This window comes from Galendromus occidentalis, unplaced genomic scaffold, assembly GCF_000255335.2.
Source record: "Galendromus occidentalis unplaced genomic scaffold, Mocc_1.1 scf7180000076006, whole genome shotgun sequence".
Taxonomy (NCBI): domain Eukaryota; kingdom Metazoa; phylum Arthropoda; class Arachnida; order Mesostigmata; family Phytoseiidae; genus Galendromus; species Galendromus occidentalis.
This window is the reverse complement of record NW_003803996.1, coordinates 468,664-495,122: the sequence shown is the minus strand read 5'-3', so window position 1 is coordinate 495,122 and position 26,459 is coordinate 468,664. Positions and strand designations below refer to the sequence as shown.

Sequence of the window (26,459 nt, the reverse complement as noted above, 5' to 3'; positions counted from 1 at the left end):
AGAGAGTTATGGAAGCAGAATGAAACCTGGGAGCAGTGGAGAAACGGGGAAATCGTGATAGCGGAGAAGAGGAGAAGGACAGGGAAGGAAAGGGAATCGAGGGGGGGAGTTAGAAACGGGGAGAGATCAGCGATCCGGGCTGAGAGAAACACAAAGAGAGGTCAGGGTGGGTGACAGGGAACGGGAAGACGAGAGAATCGGGGCTTGGCGGGTAGACAGTTCGAGCGAGAAAAGTGAGGAGGAGCAGAAAGTAGAAAAGTAGAGGAAGATGGGAAAGAGTAAAGGGGTACCGGGAGAGGCAGAGAAGTTGAGAGTCCGAAGACGACGGGGGAAATGTAGGGTGAATGGACGACGAAAAGGACGGGGTATTTGAGGAGCAGCATGGGGAAAAGTGAAATCGAGACCGTACGCGGACACGGGTGAAGATCAGAGGTTCGGGAGAGGGAAGGAGAGGCTCGAAGACTGATGGACAAAAAATATAGAGCAGGAGATTATTTTGGAGCGGAGAATGCGAGCTGGGAATAGCCAGGTTTCGTCGAAGTCAGTGATTTGCAGAGAATGTCTGTCTTGGTGTTGGATGCGCCCATAGTAAATGTGAGGCGCAGCGCGGCCGGGTACCCTAGTCAATCAATCAATTTGATGTCAATCGCGGCGGTCACTGAGATGAGCCTAATCACGGACTCCGCTCTTTGGCTCTCGGACTCCCTTCCCGGGATCACTGATATCACGGCTCGCACCAAGATGGTAGAAACCGACTGAGCTCGAATTTACGTCAACTCTCACGGGCCACTCGAAAGAGCGCTCGTGCAAACGAAGGTCAATCATCGCAGGCTCTGGATTCCCTCTCTCCATTCTGAATAATTAGAGGTCAATCCTTCCCCATCGAGATTTAGCGCGGTTGTTTTCGGTTCGGGACATTTCACCCGCTCGTTAGATCTGTTTTTCCTCCTCGAGTCGGCTGGATTTTGTGTTTCCGCTCCAGAAGAGAACGATCATGTGGTATTTTCTCGTCGCAGCTCTCTTCCTTCTGCTCTGCTACAAAGTGTTGAGAGTGTCCCTGTTTTGGAGGAACAAAGGCATTCCCTACGAGCCTTACTACTGTTATCTGTATCGCATTTTGTGGATTTTGAACACGCGGAGCTTCGCGGACTTTCAACACTACGCCGCCAAGCGATACGGTCGGTTTTTCGGAACCTACAAAGGCTTGACGCCATGTATTGCCACCCAGGAGCTCGATATCGCCAGAGAAGTTCTGATAAAGCAGTTCGACAAGTTCTTCAAGCGGGGCTCAGATTTCAAATCGGGCGATCCGATCTGGGACAACAGTCTCCTGAACTTGTCTCACGATGAGTGGAAGCTGATGCGAAGTGCGATGGGTTACGCCTTCACGACGGCCAAAATGAAGCCCATGATCACGAAGTTTACTCTAACCGCCCAACGTTTGATTGGAAAACTGAACAGGCTCGCTGAGGCGAATGGAGGAAAGCTCGAGCGGGAGTTCGGCGAGTTCGCGAAGCTTTACGCCGTTGATACCACGATGGCTATCGCGTACGGCAAGGACACCAATTGCGTGGAACATCCCGACGCCAAGCTTATAAGACACACTCGCATCGCGCTATCGCCAGGCTTGGCAACCCTGTTGTTCTTCGTGGCGCCGAACTTCTTCAGATACGTCCCGGGAGTCACGTTCCCACCAAAGCCCACGATGGATTACTTCAGAGGACTCGCAAAACACATGTTCAAGGAGAAACGAGCTGGACTCGACAAAGCTATTGCCGATGAAACCGCGGACATAATCGATCGACAATTACTGCTGCAACGCGAAGACCCGAGGATCACGGATGACCTAATGACTTCGCAAGCTTTCTTTTTGATGATAGGGGGTCTCGATGCTGTCGGGTTCGCATTCAACATCAGCGTATACTACCTGGCGCTGTTCCCCGAAGCTCAGCGGAGAGCCTACGAAGAAATCAGGTCGCTCCTCGGCGATCGTAGGGAAGTGGAGTACAGAGATCTTCAGCAGCTGAAGTATGTGGAGGCTCTGATCCTTGAATCCTTTCGGTTTTTCCCCTTCGCTTTCCAGCTCGACAGACTCTGTACGATTGAGACGGAAGTCTGCGGGATCCGATTCGAGAAGGGGATGGCGATCGATATATTCGGGAAAGAGATGATGCGGGATCCGCGTTATTTCTCGAAGCCGGCTGAATTCCGGCCGGAGAGATTCCTCAAAGAGGAACCCGAATTGACAGCAGAAATGGGGGCTTTCCTGCTGTTTGGTGATGGCCCGAAGCACTGCCCAGGAAAGAGATTGGCACTGATGAATTCGCAAACGGCTCTGGCAAATGTGATCTTGGCTTTCAAGTTCGAAAAATGTCCCGCGACTCCTGCCCATCCCCCGGAGTTGCGGAGCGGCTTCGATTTCGAGAAGATGATGCGGAAACCGCTGGTTATCCGTATCATTCCCCGGTCGGACATAAGGTTATTAGAATAAAGGATTTTGATGTGGGAACCTCGGGTGGAATTGATGAATTCAGCAAGGCGTGGCGAAGCATCCGGCTAGACTCTCGGGCGCTGATAGCATTGTGGCAGGAGCAGGCCTTTACGAGGGACTTACACTTCGTACCTAATGACTTGCATAGCTCGATGTTTTTTAGAACGAAACGCTCGTGCCGAACAAGTACCGGGAGCGCGCAGCAGTTTGAGATTCAGCAAGTGCTCGGGGATGGGTCCAATCAATGGCTGACTGGCGACGTGTCATGCCTCGCTAGGGGGTCGACATCTGCTCCGTAGATATATGCTTCCCAGCGAGCGATATCTTTTCCTCGGAATCTGACTTATTTGGTCAAGAAACAGCGATTGCTGCCGTAGATTCTAGGGATTTTTTCTCCCTAGGGGAGGCCTATTCCAGTTATCCGGGAGATGAAGCGCCTCCTCGGGGTCCAGGCTTTAGCATTAGGGAGGGAGGATGGCCTTATCGCCCCTCACCCCTGAGGGCTTTCGACCCTCCTGGCTAGAGCAGTTTTTCTTCAGAGGCGGCAGCTACTGGAAATTCATGCTGGAGGGGTTCGCGACGAGAGATTTGTCGAACGAACTTCCGCAAGATGATTCCGCTGATTCGGAACTCTCCGCCTCTCCTGTTTGGGGCGACGACGGCGAACAGAGCCTCTGGGGCTCTCGATCAAATCCTTCCATATCATCGGAAACGAAAAGGGAGGTAGGACAAGTAGGGCGGCGGAAGTCGAGGAACTATCCATCGCTGGGCTCAACAAACCATCGGCATCCTTGAATGAATTGCACAAAAATCGCTTGAGCGTAGTTCTACGCGGTTTCCGGTGCGGCTCTCAATCAGCCGTTCCGGGATCTTGTTCTCTCCCGAGGGCTCATCCCGTGAAAATCTTGTTCGGGAATATAAGCGCTGTGTCTATTACAATCAATCAGTTGGACGACCAATGAGGAATTCGCGGACGTCGATTATGAGACCGATGAGACCCTCGCGGAGGCCGGAGGCCCCCAAAGTTTACGGAAGCCATATTCATCCTCGAATTCGAATCAACTCCCCTGCTCCCGAATCCACAGTCATCGGAGTTCGGAGCTCCCGGGTGCTTGCAGCTTGCAGTGATTCTCCCCCTAATTACCTCATGGCTTTGAGTCGTGTGGAGCTCCCTGACGTGACTCAGGATGCCTCTCAGCTTCGGGGGAAGCTCTCCTCGCTCCGGAGAGCTTCGATTGGCGAAGAGCATGTCCATGAGTATCATCTCCGGCAAGGATTGCTCTCGAGGTCAGAAACAATAAACTTCCCGGACTCAAATCGATCCCGGAAGATAACGATCTTGATTTGGTTGCATCGAATAATAGGATACCGTGAGACCGTGAGGTAAGTGAGGCGAGTCAAGCTCTATTATTCTACACTAGAACGGGAAGAAAGTAGGAGGGACAAACAGTAAGTGTAGGCTCTTCCGGACTGGGACGAAATACGACAAGACTCGAGACTGACTTCGGAGGGACTCTCGACCAGCGAGGACTTGATTTCTTCTCAACGTCGAAATGCTCTCCTACAGTTGGAAGGGGACCTGTCGTTCCACACGACTTCAGAAATTCATTTCCTCGGCTTTTGAACAGAGGGGAGCTCTGGGCGCGGCACTAGAGTTCCGTCCGGCAATGCCGCTCACTCTTTGCTCGCGAATCTCCTTCTCGCCCGTTCTCCTCAATTGATAGCGAGCTACGAAGTCTAATCCTTTACTCTTGCATCTGAGAAGCCCAAAATCTTGGAGTTCACCGTAATACCTCCCATATCTGTACTGGACATGTTTCTGACATCTGCAGACTCGCGAGTTGAATTATTCCAGGACCGCCCTTCCTCGAACGAAGAAAACCATCGCGACTCAACGTCGACTCCTATAGAGAGGAGCGAGAATTCTTCGAGGAGTCATCAGCCCAATTCATCCTCCGCCTTTAAGAGAAAAGAGGTTCTTCTCGAGGCAACATGAGAGCTTGTGAGTGCTCGGATTGATTCGACATTCCCCTCAGATACTTCCCGAAAATGAACTTGATCTCTCGTGATGCTCTATCGCTCGTTAAAACGGTTCCCTCCCCTCAGACTTGGCACTCCTGCTGGTAGCAGTTATCGTGGTAGAAGGCCAAGAAGTCAAATCGGGAAAAGCGATGAGCGGCTCGAAAGCTCAAATCAGCCTCAACAGCCTAGGAGAAGAGAAGTCCTCGGACGGATTGAAAGTCCAAGGCGATGCGAAAGACAAGCAGAAGGCTGTAGGCGACGAAGGGGGACACGGTGACGCGAGAGATGGAGTCGGGACGGGAAGCCAAGGAGAAACGATGATTCAGACTCCCTTCGAAGTTTTCATGGAGAAAGTGAGAAATATCGACGTGGCGAAAATTGTCGATGATCTCATGCAGAGACTCCACGAGCTTTTTGACAAAGTTGGGAAAGCGCTGGATAAAATTTTCGCCCAGCGTTAAAACATGGAAGGTTGAGTGCGATGCGAGCGCCGATCCATACCGAATAAAGTCCGAGTTTCGAGCTCATGGCTCACTCCGATATCATTTCGAGTTCAGACGAGAATCATCGACTCTTGTCGGAAATTAGAAGACCGCCGAGAGGTCTAATCGATGCCGTTCGTCGTCTCCATCGTCGACAATTACCCGCAGCATACATTCTATGGGCGGCCCAATATCGCGATATCACCACAATACCGCACGCAATATCGAAGTCCAAATCCCGACCCATCGCTTGACAATCATCTCGCCCTTGGTTCTATTTTTTTTATCGGGACGACCTAATGTAGGCTTACAATGCTAATGAACGCATGGAGCACCACACGAAAAACAATATCGGGATGCTTTGGTTGATAATAATACTGAGGGAAACGAGCAAATAATACTCTGTCTGAGGAAGATAGTCAGACAATAAGCGGCTCTTCCCCCGATGACCGCATCGGGGCTCAAAGTTTGGTGTCGAGTGGACTCTTGTGACGCTGAACATCCGGCATGAATGGGAGGCTCCGGGTCCATTCTGGCATTCTCTCGAGGAATGGTGGATCGTACGTACTCGTCGATCTGTACTGCCCATGTCCGAGCTCTTCGAGATCTCTCCGAGCAACCAAACCTCTCTCTTCGGCAGTTCCTGCGAGAATGACTACAATTAATCCATTTTAGGGGGCGGTATGTCGAGAGTCAGAGTTCGGAATCGCTATGCTCGGGTATAATATAATAATAATAATAATAATATACAGAGGAATCTCCTTACAACAAAAACCCTCACAGAGAGTTTCAAATACTACGATTATTCTCCCCCGTCCATTGGCTGGCTCGCCATAGAGATCAGGTAGGAGATTTTTTTTGTTACGGCGAGTTCTCAACGGAAGGAACAGATTCTGTTGGTACCGTGAGGTTCGTTGTAGGGAGATTTTACTGTATTGCGATATTCGGAAGCTTCGCAAAGTAACAAACCAGGTACAGTGTTGTCGAGCATAATGCCGAGAAAACCACCGACAAACATTGATGTACTCAGTAGTACACGGAGTACCTGAGAGAGTAGCGGACTGAACTCTACGAGATGGAGAGAGAAGTTTCGGTCAGATTTACGGACGATCGCGACGCATTTCCGCTCGAAGGCTACCGCGAATCAGACGTCGATATAATATACTGTTTGACCATGGCGATCATTTGGAGGGCCGAATGCCATAGGAATCATACCCATAACTAGTGCGTCCGGGTGTGACGAGACCCATCCTGGAATGCATAGACCCAGGAATAGAGACGACCCAAGGACGAACAGGTTCCTGGATGAGTTTAAATCGACGTGCTGGAGATTTGAAACACCGACAGCCGTGACCATTGAAAACATAACGATGAAAACGCCCCCGATGATTGGCTCGGGGATCGTCACGAAAAGTGCGCCGACCTGCCGGGAAAACATGACTGGAGTGAGATCCTCTTGCTGATCACGACTTCCCTCCCGGTAGCTCCGGGGCGCTCAATCGGCTGGGAAGGCCCCGAGGCCTGATAAGCTGACGACGCTGGATGAGTCTCAACTCCCTTATAATTCAGACCTACCTTTCCTAAGCTTCCGAGTACGAGCATCATGAGAGCCCCGGTTTGAATGACTCTGCGTGATGCGACCTTCGTTATACCTATAGCTCCGATGTTCTCGCTGAAACATTAGCAGATCCATCTTTATGGTAAGGCGGATACACTGCACGGATGTTGCGGGAAGCTAGGTCAACGATAAAATCGACAAATCAAATTGGCACTCTTTCGATTGCCATGTTGAGCTAGCCAGAAGCCATATAGCGACAATTTACCTGAAAGACGTCAGGCCGCATCCAGCACCGAAAGTCGCGGCGATTATCGATCCGATTCCTTCAGCGGCGATGCCTCGATTCACCGCGTGAAGGGGCGGAGAGGGCGCAGCCGAGAGTCTCGCGCACGCATGGTAGTCGCCCACAGATTCCACGATAGAGACGACAACTCCGGCAAGGATACCCACGATAGCGCCCAACGTGAAAGTCGGCGCACCCCATTGAACTGGAAACCTTTGACAGTCGTAGGTGCACTCCGTCTCGAGCCATAGCCTGCGTCTCAACCACCGTGCACCCTCCACAAGACTCTCCCTCCAGGACCGCCACATTGCGCTCCGCGAGTATACTCAATAGACGACGATATCAGGTAGAAGAATCGCTCTCTGCTCCCTCTGAGTCATGGCTTGATCCGATGAGATCGTACTTACACGGATAGGGAATTCGAAACCAGGACGCACCGCGAAGCAGTTCAATCTTGTGGTCCGTCCGAAGTGGATTTCCAGGCTGGGCCGCACCGGCAACGGTCAGCAGCCAACACAAAAACCACATGAGGCCGATCGCTAGAACCACCTGAATCAGGCAGATCGGAGATCTATGAGAGATTCGTGTCCGCGAGAATGGTTCGAAAAATCGCATGACCTCGTATGACCTCGTTAATATGACATAGACATCGTGACCTCGAATTCGTCGGGAAATAATTTGGCTAACCGGAAAAACTTTGAAGATTTCAAATCGTTTCGTCCGTCCGTCCTTGGACTTTGTGAACGGAACGGGAACAGCGGTGTCGCGTAGATACTGCGAGAAAGTGGCGACAAGCAATAATGTCCTGGAAACCCGAAAGGACATGCGATGATTTGAGAAAACTCGAGGATAATGCAATGTTCCGTATCGAGATCAGAAGACAAGCTTCAAACATGATGGTTGCATTCCATGTTCTCACAATATCGCGATAGGCCAGTTGGTCTGTGCGTGCTCCGCGGCGACTGGGTACAAGGAAAGACCGATGAGGGCGATTGTGGGAGTTATTGCCAGTGGGGTTATGAAGCGCAGCAATAGACCAACAAGGCCCGCGAGTCCTGCGATGAATTCGAAGGCGGAGGCAGCTATGATGGCTCCCTGAATCTGTTAAGTCAATCCAGTTCGATCAAATCGATCATTTGCCTGATTTCGATTCACCTATGCATTATGACATCATTACACAAAGTCCCGCCCGTAAGAGACCTTCCGTGTCTCGTGGGCACCATGATGGAAAGTGACTTTTCCTTACTCCTTCCCTATCTCCCTCACACCTAAGAAGAAATTCTTTATCCGAGAGGTCCCTTTCAGGCCGGGCTTAGGGGTATTTCATTAATTGGGCCATCTCTGGAACCGACTCTCACCTCACGCATTCTCGGCATCCAAAGCTCATCGGCCTCGGTCATCGTGAGATTTGAGATCGACTCCGGGTCCGGACACTCCCATTGAGGAAGGGACATGATAGCGATGATTGGTACGAGAAACGTGAAAGTCGACCCTTGTATGATCGGTAATCTGCGGAACATCAGTGAACGATAACGAGAAATCTCTGCCGACGGTAATACGCGAGCGGATGAATAGAAGCCATCTCTGGGAGAGAGACTCACCGGACGCCGAAAGTTGCCTGGAGGAGAGTTCCGATCCCCGATACGAAGAATATCGTCGAGACTAATATACCCCGCGCCGGATGCGATTCGGGTATGCACAACTTTGGAGCCACAATGAAGGGATAAGATATGACTCCACCCATCATGGTCAAGTAATGCTGTGAATAGCAGATAGACAGTGACACTGATGATCATCAATCACGATTCTCCGTTTCCTACCGTGGACACTCCAGAACCAGGGGCTCACCTGAAAGCCGAGCGCCAGGCACAAATACCAAGGTGGGACATCGTCCACCTTGTAGACGACGTCTGTCCTGGGTCTGTCGTCAGAGGGAGGCGGAGCCTTGATCCTGGGTAAGGTGTCCAATCGGATCTGTAAGCATTGTCTTCTGCATTCGATGCTCGGGACAAAAGTCTCGAAGACCGCTGCTTTGGGACATGAGGTCCTGATGCCGCTCACGGGCGACCCTCTAGCCGTGGACCCTCCCACGATAGAGACAACTCGGAGCTTACCTCTGTCAATCCAGAATCATCGATAATATTGCTATATTTGTCCTGCTGGAACGTTGGGCAAAACTGATTGAGTGAACATTATATTCCTCCTCAATATCATCCTGTCGCTCAGACTTAGATAGACAGAGAGAATAATTCCGAAACACAATCGCTGAGACATCACGCGTTTAAATGAGCGACCCTTACTGGGAGAATTCCATTGTTGTTGAGATCTTCATTCCCTGGCGATCCTGGGGGTTCCTGAAGAAATAAGAACAGAACGATGAGAGGTACCATCGGCTCACTGGATCTCGAAGACTCTCGTATCCTTCGAGTTGGAAACATCTTCCGCCAGAATGTATCATCTGATGACGCTAGTCTAAGGGGAGGCGTCTTCGTTGGTGCTATGGAAAAAAATCCACCTCAACGCGGAAGGAGAACAATCGTTTGATGCTTCGCCAGATAAACATCACAGTTTTCACGAAATCACTTCAATAAACCCGCTCGTCAGATATTGATGAAATATCGAAACACGACACCGGACGCTGAACGTCAGTCGTTTCTTATAGGCTGAATGCAATATCGACGTTAAGAATGTCTCATTATTAAGGCGTTGCTCGGCGGGAGCGGTCCGGCGAAGGAATTTGGAGGTTGATCGTAGATTACAGACCAAATTAGTAGGATTATGTCGGTGTCGAACTCCTCTTACGGATTGTATCGGAATCCGTGAACTCTCGCGAAAGCTTCGATTTCCGATGACAATAATTTCACTAATGCCCTTGAGCCCTTGAGCTGACAATATTCCGAAGTATATTCTCCCGTGCCTCTCAGAGCGAGACTCAAGCCTGGAGTATCATTTGACGGAGCTTGTGATCAGGTAGATGAGTTCGATTGACGCCGTGGCGTCGGTCGATCGCTATCAAACCTAAAACCCACAGACCGTATAAGGAGCTCATGGCTCGTGTATGAAGAATTCGAGTTCGCCTTGCTCTACAAGGGCTGAAAGAGTCCGACGTAACATAAGCGAGTAAACTGCAGGTACGCGAAAGTTATTCCTTCTGTGATAGCAGCAGGGTGCATCCGGAGCTCTCTTTCTGGAGGTCTCAATGTGGACATAAAGTGACGAAATCGATGCTGTTTGTCGTCCATCTCCTCATTCATCTAATCTCTGTTGCTCCGTAGAGTTTGCGACGTGACCCAAGATAATGGATTTAGCTAGATAACTCAGACGATACAGGGAGATGATTGCGATCGGACCACCTAATCGCGATGGGATTCCAGATAGCAGAGATAAGATTCGATCGCGGTGCTTCGCGCGTGGAACGGTGCCGGAGCCCAAGCTACAGGAAATCGATCACAACGTGTGGGTGTCTCGAGAGAAGGGTGGTGCTCGATCCTATGGAGAGAGCGGACCTTTCGGGCTCCCGTTTTCTTCTAGCGGGGTCGTTTTGAGATTCGTAGGCAACGCTTCCTCCTCGGAAGCGCCGAAGGCCCGACCGCCAAAGCGCCCTACGCGTTTCCCTTCCCTGATCTACCGCAGACGCCACAGACAGCTAGAGTAAGGCCGTGCGCTGTCGAAGAGAGCCCATAGAGTCGACAGCAGTTAGTCCACGTGTACGCGCCGCTACTTTGTTGTCAAAAACTCCTGTGGACCCATTCTTAGTGGAAAATGGAGATTCAACGCGTTCTGATCAGTGACTCGTGCGACCCGAGATGCGCCGAGATCCTCACGAAAGCGGGCTGTAAAGTGACGGTCAAGACCGACCACACTCCTCAGGAACTGGTGGAAAACATCAAGAACTTCGACGCTCTGGTCGTCCGAAGCGCAACGAAGGTCACCGCCGCAGTGATCAATGCCGCTCCCGATCTGAAGGTGAGAACTCTCAGAATTTCGATTTCTAGCGGCGAAGCAGTCACATTCGGGATACTCCCAACCGAAGGCCGGAACTTTGAGCGGCCCGAAACTCTCCAACAAGAATAATTCCGGAGAGAGTTCGCAGGGCTTCGCTGCTTCCTCTGACAAGAGAAAGTTCTCGCGATTCTCTGTGAGAGACAATTGCTCTGGTTTCGAAATGGCGGATCTCGGTCCCGTCGAGATTTCCCACGGCAGGATCCGGCGTTCTCAGCAAACGTTCTGCTTGCTTCACGGGAAAGCCGTTTTCATAGCTGCGGTGGAATTTCCCCATGAAACGGACACGTCTAAAACGGAGGGGGTTCCATGCGTATTCTAAGCGATAAACCCTTTCCTCGACAGGTTATCGGCCGCGCCGGAACCGGGGTCGATAATATCGACTGTGAAACGGCAACCAAGAACGGCGTTCTCGTCATTAACGCTCCCGGAGGCAACACGCTGTCGGCCGCCGAAATGACGTGCGCACTGATCGTGTCGCTGTCAAGGGACATCGCTGCGGCTTGTGCTTCCCTCAAGGCCGGTCGTTGGGATCGTAAAAATTTCATGAGCAACGAGCTCAATGGAAAAACAATCGGGATCGTGGGTCTCGGCAGAATCGGACGGGAGGTCGCAACTCGAATGCAGTCGTTCGGTATGAGGACCATCGGTTTCGACCCGATCATCCCTGCAGAGGCGGCCGCTGAGTTCGGAGTCGAAGCGATGAGTCTCGACGATCTGTGGCCGCAATGCGATTACATCACGGTGCACACGCCGCTCATTCCACAGACGAGGGACCTGATCAACTCGAAGACCCTTGCCAAGTGCAAGAAAGGAGTCAAAATCGTGAACTGCGCTCGTGGCGGTATCGTCAACGAAAATGACCTCTTGGCAGCTTTGGAGTCGGGCCAGGCCTCGGGCGCCGGCTTCGACGTGTTCGAAGAAGAACCCCCGAAAAACACCGCTTTCATCGCGCATCCTAAAGTGATCTGCACACCGCATCTCGGGGCGAATACGAAGGAGGCCCAAGCTCGGGTCGCCATAGAGATTGCCGAACAATTCGTCGCATTACGGGACGATCGCCGAATCGCAGGTGCGGTCAATGCACCGCTATTGGCGCAGTCTCAGGCGGCTGAGAACCGTCTCATCGCTCAGCTGGCGACCGACTTGGGTAAAGTTGCCGGAGCTTTAGTCAGCGGATCCTCAGCGATCGGCATCACTATGGAGACTTGCGGTGACAGGCTCGCAGCTCAGGCGAAGTTCCTCTCGTCCACGGTGACTATCGGAGTCCTGCGGTCACTGGGCGAGAACGCGAATTTGATAAACTTCGGCGGTCTCGCCGAAAAACGTGGCGTCTCCTACTCTCATCAGAACGCCAGCATCTGCTGTGGATTCGACGAGTGCATAAGGATTACCGTGAAGGGAGACTCGTCGAGCCACGTTCTTGAGGGCACCCCGGGACAAGTGAGTATACTTCGAATGGTCGACCAAGTGAAGCTCGACGGAGGCTTCGCGCTCACGGGTAAGCTGTTGGTCGCGGAGGGTCCCGCAAACAGTCTACCTGCGGTCGTGCAGTCTGTCGCCGCCCTCGGGAAAATCACTTCGGTGACGGATTGCGGCAAAGTGTATTTGATCAAATCCGACATATGCGCGAAGAGCACCGCCGCGCCCGGACCACTCTCACGGTGGGCCAGGGTGGAATTCTGAATTACGCGGGGGGGGGGGGGAAGTCTCATAACGTGCAATTCTGACCACGGAACGTGTGGATCTGAGGTGGTTTCTTGTCCTATGAGATGTCTCAATGGAGTCTCTCGATGATCAACTTCAAGAGGTGCCCGACGCCTCATAATTCTCCGGATACTTCTGACAGTGGCAATGTTCATAGGAATAAAACGGGAAGCTTGTACATTGGACTCAGATGTGTTTTTCTTGAATCTATCAAAATCGAATGTCCACTAGAAATCCCTGAATACTATCTCGACGGATACGCCCAGGCTGGAACCGAGTGCCGGGGTTTTTCAGTATTCGTTGGTATCGTATTACTGAGCAGGTTTTCATTCGGAGGGTCTCTGACCCCCTCACCATTCTCAAGTGACTTCCTGCGCCCGCAAGTGTTCCCAAAACCCCGCGTGGGGTCTCACTCCCTTCGTTTGCCATTCCCGCCTCCTTCATCGAGGGGTAAGATTCGGTCGATGACCGGACCCAGAAAAACGACGACTTGTCTGGGATCAAATGATCTTGCTAAGACTTCCCCTTCTGACGCAATCAGATGCTTTCTGATGCTTCACGCCACGAAAAGCTGAATGACTGTGTAGACGCTGTTCCGATGGAAGGCACTCAGAGTCAACCCTTCCTTCCGGGAACTCTATTGCGAGACCAGGAATGCCATGAAAAACGTATGTACACCGATGAAGCATCAAATAAGCTCTTCTCTACCTTGCCGCCGCATCCAATACTTTGGAGAAAAGACTCAGCACCGATCGGCTCGTCCCGACTCCCAATATGAGGCTTTCGTGCGATTCGAAAAGAGGAAGGATAGGAGCAGGGTACTCAACACTACCTGGTATGACCGTGTCCGATTTTCTCGTCTATCTTATTGACAGAGGGATTGGGAAGTTAGAGACCTCCTGGAGGGAAGCGACTTCATCCATCGTGGAGTACATCATTGTGATCTCGACGATCAAGAAGGGAGTCACAATCGCTCCTCTGAACGTTCGGACAAGGACGAGCTTACGCAGACTTCAAATATGCGATGAGTCATGCGCTCCCTCGCGGTTTACGAAATGTTTTCGAAAGGAGAAGCTGATCATCTTGTAACACCACCGATTCCTCGTCGATTGTGATGAGCTGAATCGCTCGAGGAAAATCTCCGATCAACTCATCACAAGGAGCAGAAATTCGTAGATGAACGGTGAGAACGAATATATAGCGGACTGTCTTACTTGTATATTCAAGGCGGGGTTGTCCATTCTGTGAGCGGTTGGTCTTGACCGGAATCCAGCAGCTTTTTCTGGAATTGCATTGCACAAACATTTAGGTATTTTCTATCACTCATCGTATGAGGGCTCCAACATCTCCGAGAGATCCGGCGATCTGGTTGCTCTTCAAGCTCCCGAAGTACGCCGAGTTTATCTCTAACCGATTTCGCGTTCCTCTCTTGGAGTGCACCCGGAGCTGAAGGTGAGAATGTCGATTTTCTAATTCCTCCCAAAAGCTTCGAAATAAATGTGCCCCTCCGGAGACTCGCTCTTGAATGACTGATTCTCCATCCCCGAGGAATCTGTTTTTCCCCGATCACTCTCAAGGAGACCTCATTCAGGGGGTCAGCCGCCGAAGCTGCGGTCGAAAACAGCTCACAGTTGTCGCCCGATTTCCGGAGCTTTCCAGAGATAAAACTTCAGAGCCGGTTCCGCGCGGTAGGAATTCTAAGAGATTTCCTCCACGAACCTCTACATGCGACAACATCCCACCCGATCAGCGATCTGATCGACTGCCAGCCGGTCTAACGGCCTTCGACAAGGTCACATGTGAAGCTTTTTCGCCAAGCCCTTGATTACAGTGAGCTGTGAATGCGCCTTGAACTATAGAACGCCGACGTTTGTCGCGGCAACGAGAAGTCGCTAAATCAATCGAATGTTGGTGGTCGGCTTGGAGAAAAACTTTCCCGTTTCTGGATTAGGTTAGTACAAGACACGCTTGATCTCCGAGCTCACCTGAATCTCGGAAGTGGAATCGGGGAGACAATGCTCGCTGTCACAAACGCTCCTGCTTAGTGGTACGAAGTTGTCCTAGGCATGCGTAAACCACACACTTTCCCTCGATTGTCATTCGGTCATAAAATCGGCGAAACACGAGGATTCTCCCGCATCCTGGAGACGATCATTGTTCATCATGAAAAGTGCGCGGAACGAGTAAAAGGAGGCTATGACGAGCATTCCGACGGCTCTGTGCCGCGCCCTCGCCGTGACCTGCTCCGTTCGAGACTCGAAGCCAGAATGGAGACAATTTGGCGATTTCTATGATTCAATCGGAGCTGTCAACGACTCGACAATCACATAAGACACCGGGATCAATGAGGGCCTTCCCCGCACGTTTCTAATGTCATCGTCAGCTGTTTACCGCTCCCCAGCATTTCCCGTGGATGCAACCAGCTTCGATAAGGGCTAACCATATACCGTTGCCAGGAGGGTCTAGTTCAGAACTTCAGACTTTTCGTCGGTAGAACACGATGTCAGCATCCTATAAGGCTTTGTTCCGGGAAGACGAAAGGTATCCTCTCTGTCACAAATCTTCCTCGCACATTGTTCTTGTGAGCGTCGATGTTCTGCCCAACCGAACGGGGAATGCCCGAGCGATTCTCTACGGCGGCGCGGTGCTGCGGTGGCTCCCGGTATTTCAGGCTCTAGACACTCACAATGCTCAAACTCATGACAGTCTCAATGCTTCCTCACGACAGTGTTCACTTAGTCAAGATGACAGAAGGCTTGCGAGCAGAAGCGGCGGAACGTTCGCTGCGCAGGCGACTCCACCAGAATTTCGATCAGATTTGGGCAAGGAGGTCGTGGGGGAGTACACTATGCGCTGGACAAAAGGAATTTTCCAAAGATTGTTCTTGTAGAAGTTGACTCAACATTTTCGAGAATTTCGACAGAGAGCTCGGGAGAGTGGAGATGGCATCAGAGATGACGTATGTAAATGAAGAGATTCTTCTGGTGACCATTCTCAATAAATTTATTTCCTCTTCAAAATTTGTTATCACCGGGTATGCGATTAAATCTTTCGGAGAAAACTGCAACAGGGATCGGGCTCGACTAGATACTTGATGAGAGCTGATCGTTCCAATTCACGAAAACCCTATTCGAGACACAGTTTTGGGACGGAGTCGATTCTGAGGGAGCAACGATGGAGGCGGGATGCATTCCACGATGTCGCGCGTACCTCCTGCCGGTACCTTCCCGTCGAGCGAGAATACTGCAACTTTCTTCCGTGCAAAGTTCCTCAGATCTTCACGGAAAGCTGCATACTTGTGTAGCGAGTCCAAGGCTCAAACCCACTGACGGCGTACTTTCTCGTATTCATCTCTCGCGAAAAATGGGACGCTTATAGCACTGAAACATAGACGGGTGTTATAACGAGAACTCCTTATGAACTCCGCGATCCAACGAGGCTTCACACAGAGTGCGCTCCGGCTCGGAGCTGGCCCGGCGGGGATGAGGCGGTACGGCAATACACAAGAAGGATGAACAGCACTCACTCCGCCATCAGCTCTCCACAGTAGAGACACTCAGACGCGGCGACGTCGTTGGGGGTTCTCTCCTTCTCGCTGTGACCGATCTGGGATGAACTCCTCGAAGATGAGTTTTCGTGATTATCGGTCGAGTCCTGTTCAGACTGAAAATCCCGAGGATATAGTCATTCGCGAGTCTCGCTCGAGGCTAAACATAGTCGAACGCTTCGCAAGGGGCCTTACGTTCGAATTCTTCGGAGCTTCCAACAACTTGAGGTAAGGAACAGTCTCTCGTTGCAAACAGCTGGCATGGAAACGATGCGAGCAAGCGAAAATGTAGAAAGCCTGAAACGTATCCGACACGGAGAGATGAGATCGGCGGGCCAGAAACCCAAGTCATCTCTGTTCCGTCCATTTTCCAATCAGCGGGAGCAAATTACTTGATTGAGGAGAGCGAATCCACATGAAGCGCATTTGTGCGTGCGATCGACGACGAAACAGCGATTTTTGACCTCCTGGATTTCTTGACGGATTTCATCGGCTGCCTTGGTTGCCTAGGGAAATTCATACGCTCATGAGAAAAAGTCGAATCGCATCACTCGAGCGAGGCCGCGTGATCGTTGGCGGAGAGTGTGCAGACCCGCGGCATACTAGGACTATATGGTCGACGGTTCCCGATGTGTTACCTCGTCCATATTGTCGCGGAGTTCCTTGATCACGCCTTTGTAGCTCTGGAGCGATTCGCATATCGCCTCCTTGAAATGATCGATGCAGGCGAACTCGGGGAAGAATGGGAGGATATCCTCGATCTTCAGGAGATCACAAGTTTGCAGGAACTTCATTGCATGACCGATGTCTTGTTTTTCGCTGACGACGTGCTTAGCTGCGATGAATTAGACATATCTCAGTGGTCCGCATCATAAATCGACCCCAGCTTCGATTGAAACCGGAGGGACTCTCTCGTAGCATAAGGACTCAGCGTTTGTTTCTGGCTATCGCATGCACGACCAATTTCGACTTCAACGAATACTTAGAGATAAAGGGAATCGGCGGGAATCCATTCTGGGAGATTACCGATCATGAGCCAGAGTTTCTTCCTGATGTCGTCGTCTTCAGGAACGTTCGCGATTTCTTCAGCTCGTTTGACATCGCCAAGCTCATTCAACGATAATTCTAAGGCCTCTGCGTAGAGCCCCATGACCTGTGGAATGGATCGTTCGGAGAATGCTTCCATGTCACAGACTTGCATGCAATCGTATCCTTCCGTAAACCTCCCTCAGGGTACTGAATCCGTCATAAATTCTTGTCCATCGAGACACGCGGCGGCTGGGTACTCACGGTGTAAATATGGATGGATGCTCTAAGTAGCTTCAGCTCCGAGAAGACCCTGAGCGCGTACTTCGGGTCGTAAGGTATTAAACTTATGTCCGTTCCCTGGAGGAACCGCGAGAAATTCATCAGCGAGGATTCACATGCTATAGCCAAGACTTCGGAGACACAGAAATTCATGAGTCACGCTTCTCACCTGAGCAGCGAGATACTCCTCGAGTTTTTCGGAATCACCCAATCTCGCATACAAAGCTATCAGATAGTTGTGTATCGATTCATCAACACACATACACTCGTTGACACAAAATTCCAGGTACCTGTTCGATGCTTCAAGCTGATTAGTATTATTACACAGGCGGGGGATTCGATAATGAATAAATACGGATATGAATTCGGAGGGGACGACGAAACCCACCTAATTGATTGCAACATTTGTGGAGCTCGAGGATCGAAGTCTGCATCAGAGTATTGAACCAGAGCCGGAATCAGTCTCACGGGATCCAAGTTTTCTCTGAGCCAGGCCTCGACCAGCTGCTCCGGAAGCTGTATCATCAGCTCAGGTGAGAATCGGTAGTACAATTCGGGAGACCTATAAGACCAGACCTACGGAGTCAGATATCAAATTCGCGGGTGTATCTCAATCGGAAAGGCCTGACACAGCATTGTTTTCGATGGGACTTCTGGTGGATATCGCTGACCTCTGAGTAACAAGAACATCTAAGGCGTCCTCAAATCGTTTGTGCTGGATGTGCTGCTGTACGACGTGACCGAAGTCTTCCATCATCTTGGAGAACTCCAGGAGCAGCGGCTGCGAATGCGAAAATCTCAGACTTGAGTGCACTCCTTTGCGAGCCTATGCTTCCAAGGTTGTTGGAACAATACTATCAATATGTTTGCCGATTAAATGAATATGTTTGACAGTAATGCAATCGTATGTGTGAGAATAATGCTAGGTGTGACCGGAACCATGCGTTCTTCCGAATTCTTACTTCATCCCCGTGATTGGCTATCAATTTGTAGAACGGTTTCTTGTTCTCCATGATGGCAGTTTTGACCTGTCGCATCCTGAACAGTGCTTGAAACTCTTTTTCCAGAGTGTCGAATTCCGCCTGAAGACTCTCTCCGCTAACGTCTTTCGAGAGCTGATGCTTGAGATGGCCCATCCTGAAATAGGAAGATGACTTCGATGTGAGTCGGGGGAACTGAGAGAACTCGATCACTTTCTCTATAAAAATCGGAGTCAAACCAAAGAGCACCCACCGATTGAGATATAATTGAAGAAGCCACGTCACGATCATCACTAATTGCGGTCGCTGAGTTTTGTCGTGAGTCAGCTTCAGGAGTTTCTCTTTCAGTACTATTCGCAGGGCGGAGTCTTGTTCGACTTCCATGAATCGCAATGAAACCTTCCGAGGATTAATTCATTTTTAAACGCGACGACAGATAGTGTGAAACATGTCTGACCACTCGGGGGAAGATGGAAGCTTACCTCTTCAAATGAAGACCACGTCTCACTAAACATCTCCGCGGATCGCTCATACTGCCCCTGAAATGAGCGAATCCTCTGAGCAAGATGACCTCCCGATTCCAGCATCAGACTTTTTGGGTATCCGCCCGGAGCAGCGTTCTTCTCCTCTCATGAAAGTCCCTAGCTGATATATCCAGCCGCCGATTGCTCGCATCGATACCGACCTGCTTGAAGAGATCTTGTGCTTGACGGACACGAATTTTGTTCAGCTTGAAATTGTCGTCTTTGCAAAAGAGTTTCGCGTCTTCGTATCTCTTCTTCGCCAAGAGGACTTTCCACATACGTCTGTCCTCCCTGTCGGCTTTATACCTGTAGACAGACTGAAAAATTCGGTTCATGATTAGATACATCATTGCTTCCCTCGGCGGAGAGACTCCGATCCCGATGTCGTCACTGAGGATCCTCGGTGGAAATCGATCGAACTCGGCACTCGGAAATCAGAGAGGATATCTCAGACGTCGGGGTCAAGGTTTCGCTCCCGAGCGAAACACCTACGGTTTCAGAGAAAGCCCAGATCAGTCCACTTGTGGGATCTTTCGAAAGGCCAACCATTCGTCCTTGGGGGAATACGTCTTCCATGACGAGGGAATGATCGAGCTGACAGTACACGCGGAGTCTGGCGAAGAGTTCGTTTTGAAATTAGCGGAGACTGGAGGAATTATTCATGGCTACCGAATGAGACGAGTTGATGGAAGAGGCGAGAACTGCGGATGAACACAAACCTGTCATTGAATAGGACTAGTATATGATAATTACTGAGCACCATTGCGATGGGCTGTTGCGAGATGGAAACTTCGCCCTGTTGGGCCGTCAATTCCAAAATAGACGGATCCTCACTGAAGCTCAACCAAGGACCATCGGAATTCGCCGAGATGATGAGCTGTAATATTTGAGAGGCAGCTTGAACACGGAGATCCCCCACTCTTCTGAAATCAATATCGATGACAGACAGGAGTCCTCCCGTTTCTGAGTCCATCGGGGCGACGCATACAATGGGGGATTCAAAGGAAGAATCTTTGGGAGCAGGCAGACTTACATCAGCGTGATATACTCCCACCGGCCCGAATAGGCATCCGAGGTGTGTGGCATTAGGCTGACCCCTGGGTATCAGAACCTTCAGAACGCTCGTTCTGGTGGGATTCGGAAGTTCCTGTGTGTTGTTGTAGGCCCAGGTTTTGGACGTACTGAAGAGTCCTGGAAGAGATCCATCTCCCGATAAAGATCCCGCAGGCAGGAAAAGCTCACTCGACATTTCTTCCTCCTGGCACTGAAATTCGGGAGCTCGCCCCTCGATGAATATCGGAGTGGAGTACATCGCCTCTTACTTTCGAAAACTGGCTGAACGTCTGCTGTCGGAGTGGCTTGTCCGAAGAAGCGGTAAACGAAACGCGCAGTGTTGAGGAAGACTACTGTCTGACAAATCGGCAGAGCCGGAGCCGATACAGACTCCATGTGAAGGCCACAAATGGCGGGCTCGTCTTCCATCTGATAGATCTGCAATTCCCGCCAAACCCAGATTTTAACAAATATGTGTGACCCGATCTGAGGCCCCGTACGGCTTAGCCCTCGGCTCGAGCCCAGGCAAGGGGAGATCCCGCACCTGTTTGCAGTACTTCTCGGGGGTCTGCTTGCTGTTGAAGCGGCCCCAATCGCTCTCGCTCCCGGCTACGAGCTCGGCTTCAAATACGGCACCTTTAGAAGTGCCCAACAGAATTGAACCGCTCGAAACATTCTGGCGGTTATCTGGATTGAATGCGACCGCTGTCACCAGATGTCCCTTCATAAACCTGAAGCAAGGACGGATATTCATGTTGAGAGCTGCCCAGCCTTAGGTCATGGATGAGCTCGACTGATGTGGCTCCTAATCTGGAGGACTGACTTGTGATAGGTTCTTTTCCCTGACGTTCCGCCGAGATAGACGTAAAAATTGGTCCCTCCGCTCTCCCCTTGTAGAATGGACACGATCAGGTGGTTGCCGAGTGGGTCCAGGAACACCCGATGCAGTCGGTATTGAGTTGGTGAACCGCTCAGCTGTGGTGATAACGGAAGCTCTGAAAAGCCGGAGAACGAAGTTTGATGTTGAGAATGGAGCAAATACGATGGATGAAGAAGACTGATAATTTTCAAATACCTAATCTATATGCTCTCTATAAGCTCTATGCAGGATTTTTGATTGAGAGCGGATTGACCTTCTGGCTGATCGAAGTTTTTCAGGTTGGCTTTCAGTAATGTTTTGTTCATCATGCCCATGACTAGGATATCAGAGCAAGCTACGAGGTGCGTCAGAGTTTGTTCCGGCCTGGAAAAAATCGATGAATCCTTCTGAATGCCTCCCTCAATAAGAGAAAAAACACGCTTTCTCCCCCCTCGGGAATTGCGCTCGATCGTATCGAACAAATCTCTGACTATAATTTCTCGGAAAAATGAGGACAGACCAAGAGACGACATGTGTCTTCATATATGTGCATTTGTATCTAGTTATCGGATATCGTGAAGTCGACATCAGTCGAAGGATGAAGCCTACCTGAATTCGACCTTCGTCTTTTTGAACATCGGAGTCTCGGGCTCAGATTTCATGAGTCTAGCCACGGGCTGTTTGGGGATGGGATCGTTCAATGAATACATTTAAATGTTCGCGTGAGATTGCCGTCAAGTGATAAATCAAGAAGAAGCCGAGCCAGAAAATTATCCAGGATACGATAAGAAATCAGAACCACGTAGGAATCAGATTTATGGAACTCGATCTAAGGACTTAGAGGTTGCGGACGTGATCCGGCAAAATAAGATTCATCGTCGTTACGGTCGATTGTCGCACTCGCACTTACATTCTGGGGAACTGCCGGGTTCGGGGCCCGGTTGGGTCGACCAGCGGCTCCAGATGACTGCTGCTCGTATTGTTCGAAGAGCGATGCCATCTTTCCACCAACGGAAGCGCGCTGAAAGCGCAATCGAATCTTCTTATTACAATTGATAGTCCCCTCGTCAGATGGATACACTGGAGATCGACTGTTTCGAGATTTGCCGAGGATCCCAAGTTTTCTCGGTGCCAAGGTATCATCAACAATCAGGACCTTCTACTCGGACTGCGTGAGACCGGGGATACAATCGTTCGAAATCGGAGTCAGCCAGGTGCGGGACTGACTACACGTCTAAGGGGGACTCAATTCAGCACATGAGTTTCCCTTGAGCCAGGTGACGCATTGTCTTGGTGGATCTCGGGGATAGTACGGGGAAGCTCGGGAATCATTCCGAACCCAGAGAAGAAGTGGGGTCCATTGCGGGGGCTACGAGACAGACAATCTATTCGAACTTCGGGCTCATTCTGTGGACTTTGCTCCGAGAAGCGATTGTGTCAATGGTGATCGAGAGGCAGCAAGGCTGAGGTCTTTACCCACAGAACCTGTTTCCATAGATGACATATCAGAGATCTATTCCTAAGGGGGCGTCCAAGCAGAGACCGCACCACAAAATCATCACGGAAACGCCGGCGGCGAAGCGATGCTCACTCACCCGGAGGGCTTCACTGAATCACCTCTTTACAACCGATGTGTGTGTCGCCCCTGTGATACACGGAGTCTTTTTCTCGAGAACACCGGATAATTTAGAACGACAGTGGAAGTTTTTCGCTGTCAAATTCCTATTATTGTTGATGAACGCATTACTCCGCATGCGCTCCGGCCGGGCGGTGCGCGGCGCCATCCTACTCTCTCGGCCGACACTCGACATCAGTATTCCTTGGAAGCGGACTAGCTTCGGTTTAAAAGAGTTCTGATTCGAACGAGAAATAATTGAGGCTGGAATCGCCTCCCGGCCTTGCCCATTATCAAGAGGCAATTCCCATCCGGCGAGTTTCTGTGAGCCGAGGTTCGGGCGATCGGAACAAAGTCAGGGATTTGTCGCGGAAAGAGCCATGCGGCAATCTCGGGCGCATCGATCCGGATTTGTTGTTTCTTCGTATTCCTGACGTCATACTTCGAACTCTCCGTTCATTGCGAGCGCTATCCGATGCGAAGCACCCTGACTCCGAATGGTGGAACTTCTTGCCCAATCGAGTCGACTCCGCTGATGCCATCTTCCTAAGGAAGGCAAAGGCGTTCCCGAGAGTGCGGAGAAATAATCAGCTAGGCTCATTGAGAGAAGCTCCCCCCGAGAGTCGCCGTGCTCTGACGGTCACTTATCAAGATATATTATATAATAAGATATATTCTCTATTCTTCGAAGAAGATAGAATAGATAAGAACATAATATTATATGAATATTTCATGATAACATTTCGATCGCGAATAACTCAGCATTCGTGCTTTATTTCTCGGATGAGAGCGGGAACGGGCAGGAATTATCACGATGACAAGAGAGCGTAAGCCAATGAAAGTCCATCGATTTACGTTTCAATGATTCGAATGACACGCTTCACCTTGATAGAGATGTCAGAACGTTCGTTCATCTGTCAACAACCGATCGTCGGCGACCGAAGTACGCCGGTTCGACACGGAATCTCATGTCACCGGAACGCGTTTCTCATGAAGTCCTCAATTTAGCGGGACTCAACGCGAAGTTCCATGTCATTATAATTCCTCTAAATTATTGTCGTCGTGTCACCGCTCCCTGCCGTTGTAGTGCAATCTCCGAGCTCCACATCGAGAATATTTCCAACACGCCGCTCCCATCGGGGGGTCCGCGTCAGCCGTGGACGACAAGAAAACACGAACACAGCAAACTACAACGCTGGATCCCATTCGATGCGAGGAAATCTCGAACAATTCATTCCAGTGGATGTCCCTCTCCTTGCACCCGAGCAGCCGCTGACGCTATTTCGAACGGAATGATGTGAACGATTTCATCGTGAAGTCTCCGATCGGAGGCCCGATTCCTTCCTCGAATATCCATCCAGGCCTAGCACATCCAGCGATGTGAGAAATTCACTGCAACTTGATCCGCAGCATTTCGCGAGCTTGATTGACGTATTCCGATCATACGATGAGGTAGCGCGGAATGTTCAGTATGATTCCGACCAAGTGCCGCTCCCGCATCTGATCCAGCAGTTCCAGGACTTCCGCACAAATAAGCAGCAACATATACGCTATGGGGTCCATGTTGGCTGCGGGGACGGGTAATGAATCCATCTCGGTGAGTCGAGCGAAAACTGCACTGTGAGATTATCCTGAGCTTGGGCGCACTGCGTGGACAATCCGCCGATCGGTATCACCGTCACCTGAGCCCGAGTCGGAAGCTCCGGCCGGACTGTAGGGAACCGGGGATTCGGGACCGCACTGGCACTAGGCTGACAACTTCTCATCCAATCTCGGCTTCGCCGCTCATGGATTGGTCGAACATCGGACGCTTATCGCGAAGTCCTTTCCGCCGCCGAGATCTCTCAGTCAGTCAGACCGTCAAAGGCAGGGGGCTTCTGGAGCGAGTGACGTCTGCTGTCGTACGGTTTTTGGTGGCTAGCCAGAAGTTCGCAAGGTCGTGATGCTCGGAACGATCGAGAGAGATTACGTCGGAATCATTTGCCGCTCCGCTTGATCCATTTGATCTGGTTACCGTCTTGGAGCGATAGGCAACGAGTCGGAGAAGATTCAAACTAAGCGTTGCAGTTTCCTCCAAGCGACCGAGCGGATTTCCTAGCGGACTGAATTTCTCGGCGCGACGGATCAGCCAGGTCGTCGGCGGAAAAAGAAAATTGGGTTCGGGAGACTTTAAAAAAGAAGGAAAGGACCAGAGCTCAGAGAAAAATTGGAGAGAATTCTTCAGTTTCAGCCCTGCCATCTCTGCTGGGTGCCTTGCTCTTGTCTGATGAGCTTTGTGATTCGAAACTCGCGGAAATACTTCTGCGCGATAGCGCCTGCTCATTAATGACACATCGACGCAAGCACCTCGCTGTGGAACACAGAATATCGGTATCCGTTACAGTCGTTGTTAGCGGGGCGGCTGTCCGGTATCACGTAAGTAGCATTGAGAGATTGCGGAGCCCTGATCTTCGGAATTAGAGGCTCAATCTAGGAGCTTGCTAAAAACCAGAATATCCCGCTGCCCTAGGGTGGGTGGCGATTGGGAAGACGGAGGGAACGCAAGCCGTACGCGAGAGCTCCAGACCGAACAGCGGTGGGGAACAGCCTCCCGCATTCACGACATACAGTGGCCGGTCTCGGAGAGATTTGGAGAGTATTTCGTGCTACCATGGGCGCTCTTATCGGGGTTCGCCTCGGGGTTTCCGTCAGGGGGGGGGGAATCGATCCTGGCAGGAACCGCGATTCGCGGCCTCCATCCCATCAGCCGTCCTCGGCTTTCGGGGCCGAAGCACGGAATTCTATCTTCCCGAGGGATGGCCAGAACGTCGAAGCTTGGGAACCGAAAATGGCCGATTCGTGAGGGTTCCAGAAAGCGCTGGAGTTTGAAACAGCGAGGTCGATTCCGAATTTGGTCGATGTTCGATGTTCTCCCGCAGATGAATCTAGGGAAGTCCTCCGCCGGAGAACGATCGGGTGCAATTCCCGGCGATCCTTATCCGCCGTTTGCGAGAAGCTGCGATACCGATTCCAAGCCTCGCCTTCATCCGCGGGCACATTCCGGACTGTCTTCCATCAATTGCTTCCAGAGTCTACCTTTTCTCCTTTCGCACGACTCCAGCTCAGACCGCTGGAGCTTTTCTTAGAAGGGCTCGATCAATCCGACGCTGGATGCACACCTGACATGATTAATTCGTCCTTATGTATGCGGAGGGCAGACGAGTCCATTGAGTTTCAATTGAGTCCTTTCTTCCCTGCAGCTCCCCTCTCCCGAGTGTTCTCCGCTGATAGCCATACATATTCAGCGTCAAGAAGGATTTTTTCTCCCAGATGATGATGGCGTGATCCGCGACTTGTCTAGGCAAACCAGGTTCCCCAAACTGGAAGGAGAAGCAGTACTGAGCGTTATTCATCGTCTGGTCCAACGCAGACTTCACCTTGGCGGTTTTCGGTATTTCTTTCACGAAAATAATCTCGGGCATCGTCCCATCCTGGAGTTTTCAAGTGGATGCGATAGAGCGAAACCTCTCGAGTCAAGTTATATGAGTGAGAATTACCTAGTTATGAGTCTTATCCTGACTTCGTCGTATCCATTTCTGGGCATGCTTGGGACGCCCAGAGCCCCTGGTGAGCTGTAAGCTCCATGTTGCTGAAGGGTACTCTCATTCAGCGACCTGTCTGCCCTCTAGAAATAGCTCACTCTACAGACTAATCCTTTTCCACGAATCATGGATTGCTTAGGAGGCGAGAAGAGCGAAGCTCGGAAAGCTCCACTCACAAGGTTAAAGGGCGCCCTGCCAGAAATGAGGTTCCAAAGAAGCTGTTCAAGTCCCCTGTGCCGAGAAGAAAGAGTAAACTGTGATTTTTTCACTGACAGCGAGAAATACAAACGATCCACCGCGAGTAACGTCACTCAGTAGACCAGAGAATAGAGCCCGGTTTGCGCATCAGCCATCGCCACAATGAAGCAGCTCGTCTTTTGTGCGACTTGGACCGCTTCTCCGAACTCTTCGGGAAGCAGTTGATATTTTCCCCCAGGCATCGTCCTG

General features: G+C 50.9%; 5 protein-coding genes across 5 annotated transcripts; 3 read left to right on the top strand and 2 right to left on the bottom strand.

Moving 5' to 3' along the window:
* The first annotated feature begins 950 nt into the window (after positions 1–950).
* Positions 951–2,502, top strand: LOC100904885 (cytochrome P450 3A9). The gene has a single exon (XM_003738500.2). It carries the CDS (start codon positions 995–997, stop codon positions 2,489–2,491), a length of 1,497 nt encoding a protein of 498 aa, XP_003738548.2. The 5' UTR covers positions 951–994; the 3' UTR covers positions 2,492–2,502.
* Positions 2,503–4,266: 1,764 nt separating this feature from the next.
* LOC100897231 (uncharacterized) lies at positions 4,267–5,128 on the top strand. Its single transcript, XM_003738528.2, has 2 exons — positions 4,267–4,493; positions 4,598–5,128. The coding sequence occupies exons 1-2, from the start codon at positions 4,484–4,486 to the stop codon at positions 4,972–4,974; spliced, it is 387 nt and encodes a 128-aa protein (XP_003738576.1). The 5' UTR covers positions 4,267–4,483; the 3' UTR covers positions 4,975–5,128.
* Positions 5,129–5,352: 224 nt separating this feature from the next.
* LOC100904448 (solute carrier family 23 member 2) lies at positions 5,353–14,705 on the bottom strand. Its single transcript, XM_003738498.1, has 15 exons — positions 14,531–14,705; positions 13,760–13,827; positions 9,137–9,190; positions 8,951–8,995; positions 8,685–8,810; positions 8,438–8,595; positions 8,195–8,345; positions 7,756–7,937; positions 7,524–7,641; positions 7,244–7,385; positions 6,819–7,041; positions 6,571–6,667; positions 6,211–6,418; positions 5,965–6,063; positions 5,353–5,638 (listed from the first exon to the last, which is right to left on the bottom strand). The coding sequence occupies exons 2-15, from the start codon at positions 13,784–13,786 to the stop codon at positions 5,457–5,459; spliced, it is 1,812 nt and encodes a 603-aa protein (XP_003738546.1). The 5' UTR covers positions 13,787–13,827; positions 14,531–14,705; the 3' UTR covers positions 5,353–5,456.
* On the top strand, positions 10,517–12,717 carry LOC108865074 (D-3-phosphoglycerate dehydrogenase). The gene is made up of 2 exons (XM_018641736.1): positions 10,517–10,802; positions 11,184–12,717. The coding sequence occupies exons 1-2, from the start codon at positions 10,599–10,601 to the stop codon at positions 12,522–12,524; spliced, it is 1,545 nt and encodes a 514-aa protein (XP_018497252.1). The 5' UTR covers positions 10,517–10,598; the 3' UTR covers positions 12,525–12,717.
* A 969-nt stretch (positions 14,706–15,674) lies between the features above and the next one.
* Positions 15,675–22,461, bottom strand: dor (vacuolar protein sorting-associated protein 18 dor). Its single transcript, XM_003738527.1, has 24 exons — positions 22,412–22,461; positions 21,727–21,837; positions 21,426–21,493; positions 21,091–21,200; positions 20,781–20,952; positions 20,502–20,688; positions 20,227–20,395; positions 19,938–20,095; positions 19,624–19,781; positions 19,397–19,517; positions 19,066–19,221; positions 18,863–18,919; positions 18,634–18,779; positions 18,363–18,537; positions 18,072–18,181; positions 17,789–17,962; positions 17,570–17,690; positions 17,383–17,478; positions 17,119–17,245; positions 16,731–16,927; positions 16,485–16,598; positions 16,288–16,389; positions 16,072–16,208; positions 15,675–15,925 (listed from the first exon to the last, which is right to left on the bottom strand). Exons 2-24 carry the CDS (start codon positions 21,814–21,816, stop codon positions 15,862–15,864), a joined length of 3,009 nt encoding a protein of 1,002 aa, XP_003738575.1. The 5' UTR covers positions 21,817–21,837; positions 22,412–22,461; the 3' UTR covers positions 15,675–15,861.
* Between the last annotated feature and the right edge of the window lie 3,998 nt (positions 22,462–26,459).

Coding starts and splice junctions, on each gene's coding strand:
- LOC100904885 (XM_003738500.2), top strand. CDS start 995: ATGTGGTATTTTCTCGTCGCAGCTCTCTTCCTTCTGCTCTGCTACAAA.
- LOC108865074 (XM_018641736.1), top strand. CDS start 10,599: ATGGAGATTCAACGCGTTCTGATCAGTGACTCGTGCGACCCGAGATGC. Junction 10,803..11,183: donor ATGCCGCTCCCGATCTGAAG/GTGAGAACTCTC, acceptor TTTCCTCGACAG/GTTATCGGCCGCGCCGGAAC.
- LOC100904448 (XM_003738498.1), bottom strand. CDS start 13,786: ATGGACAACCCCGCCTTGAATATACAA. Junction 9,191..13,759: donor ACCCCGCCTTGAATATACAA/GTAAGACAGTCC, acceptor TTATTTCTTCAG/GAACCCCCAGGATCGCCAGG. Junction 7,938..8,194: donor GGATGCCGAGAATGCGTGAG/GTGAGAGTCGGT, acceptor TTGACTTAACAG/ATTCAGGGAGCCATCATAGC.
- dor (XM_003738527.1), bottom strand. CDS start 21,816: ATGGCATCGCTCTTCGAACAATACGAGCAGCAGTCATCTGGAGCCGCT. Junction 20,096..20,226: donor CGTTCAGCCAGTTTTCGAAA/GTAAGAGGCGAT, acceptor GATCTCTTCCAG/GACTCTTCAGTACGTCCAAA. Junction 18,182..18,362: donor TAGCCAATCACGGGGATGAA/GTAAGAATTCGG, acceptor TCGCATTCGCAG/CCGCTGCTCCTGGAGTTCTC.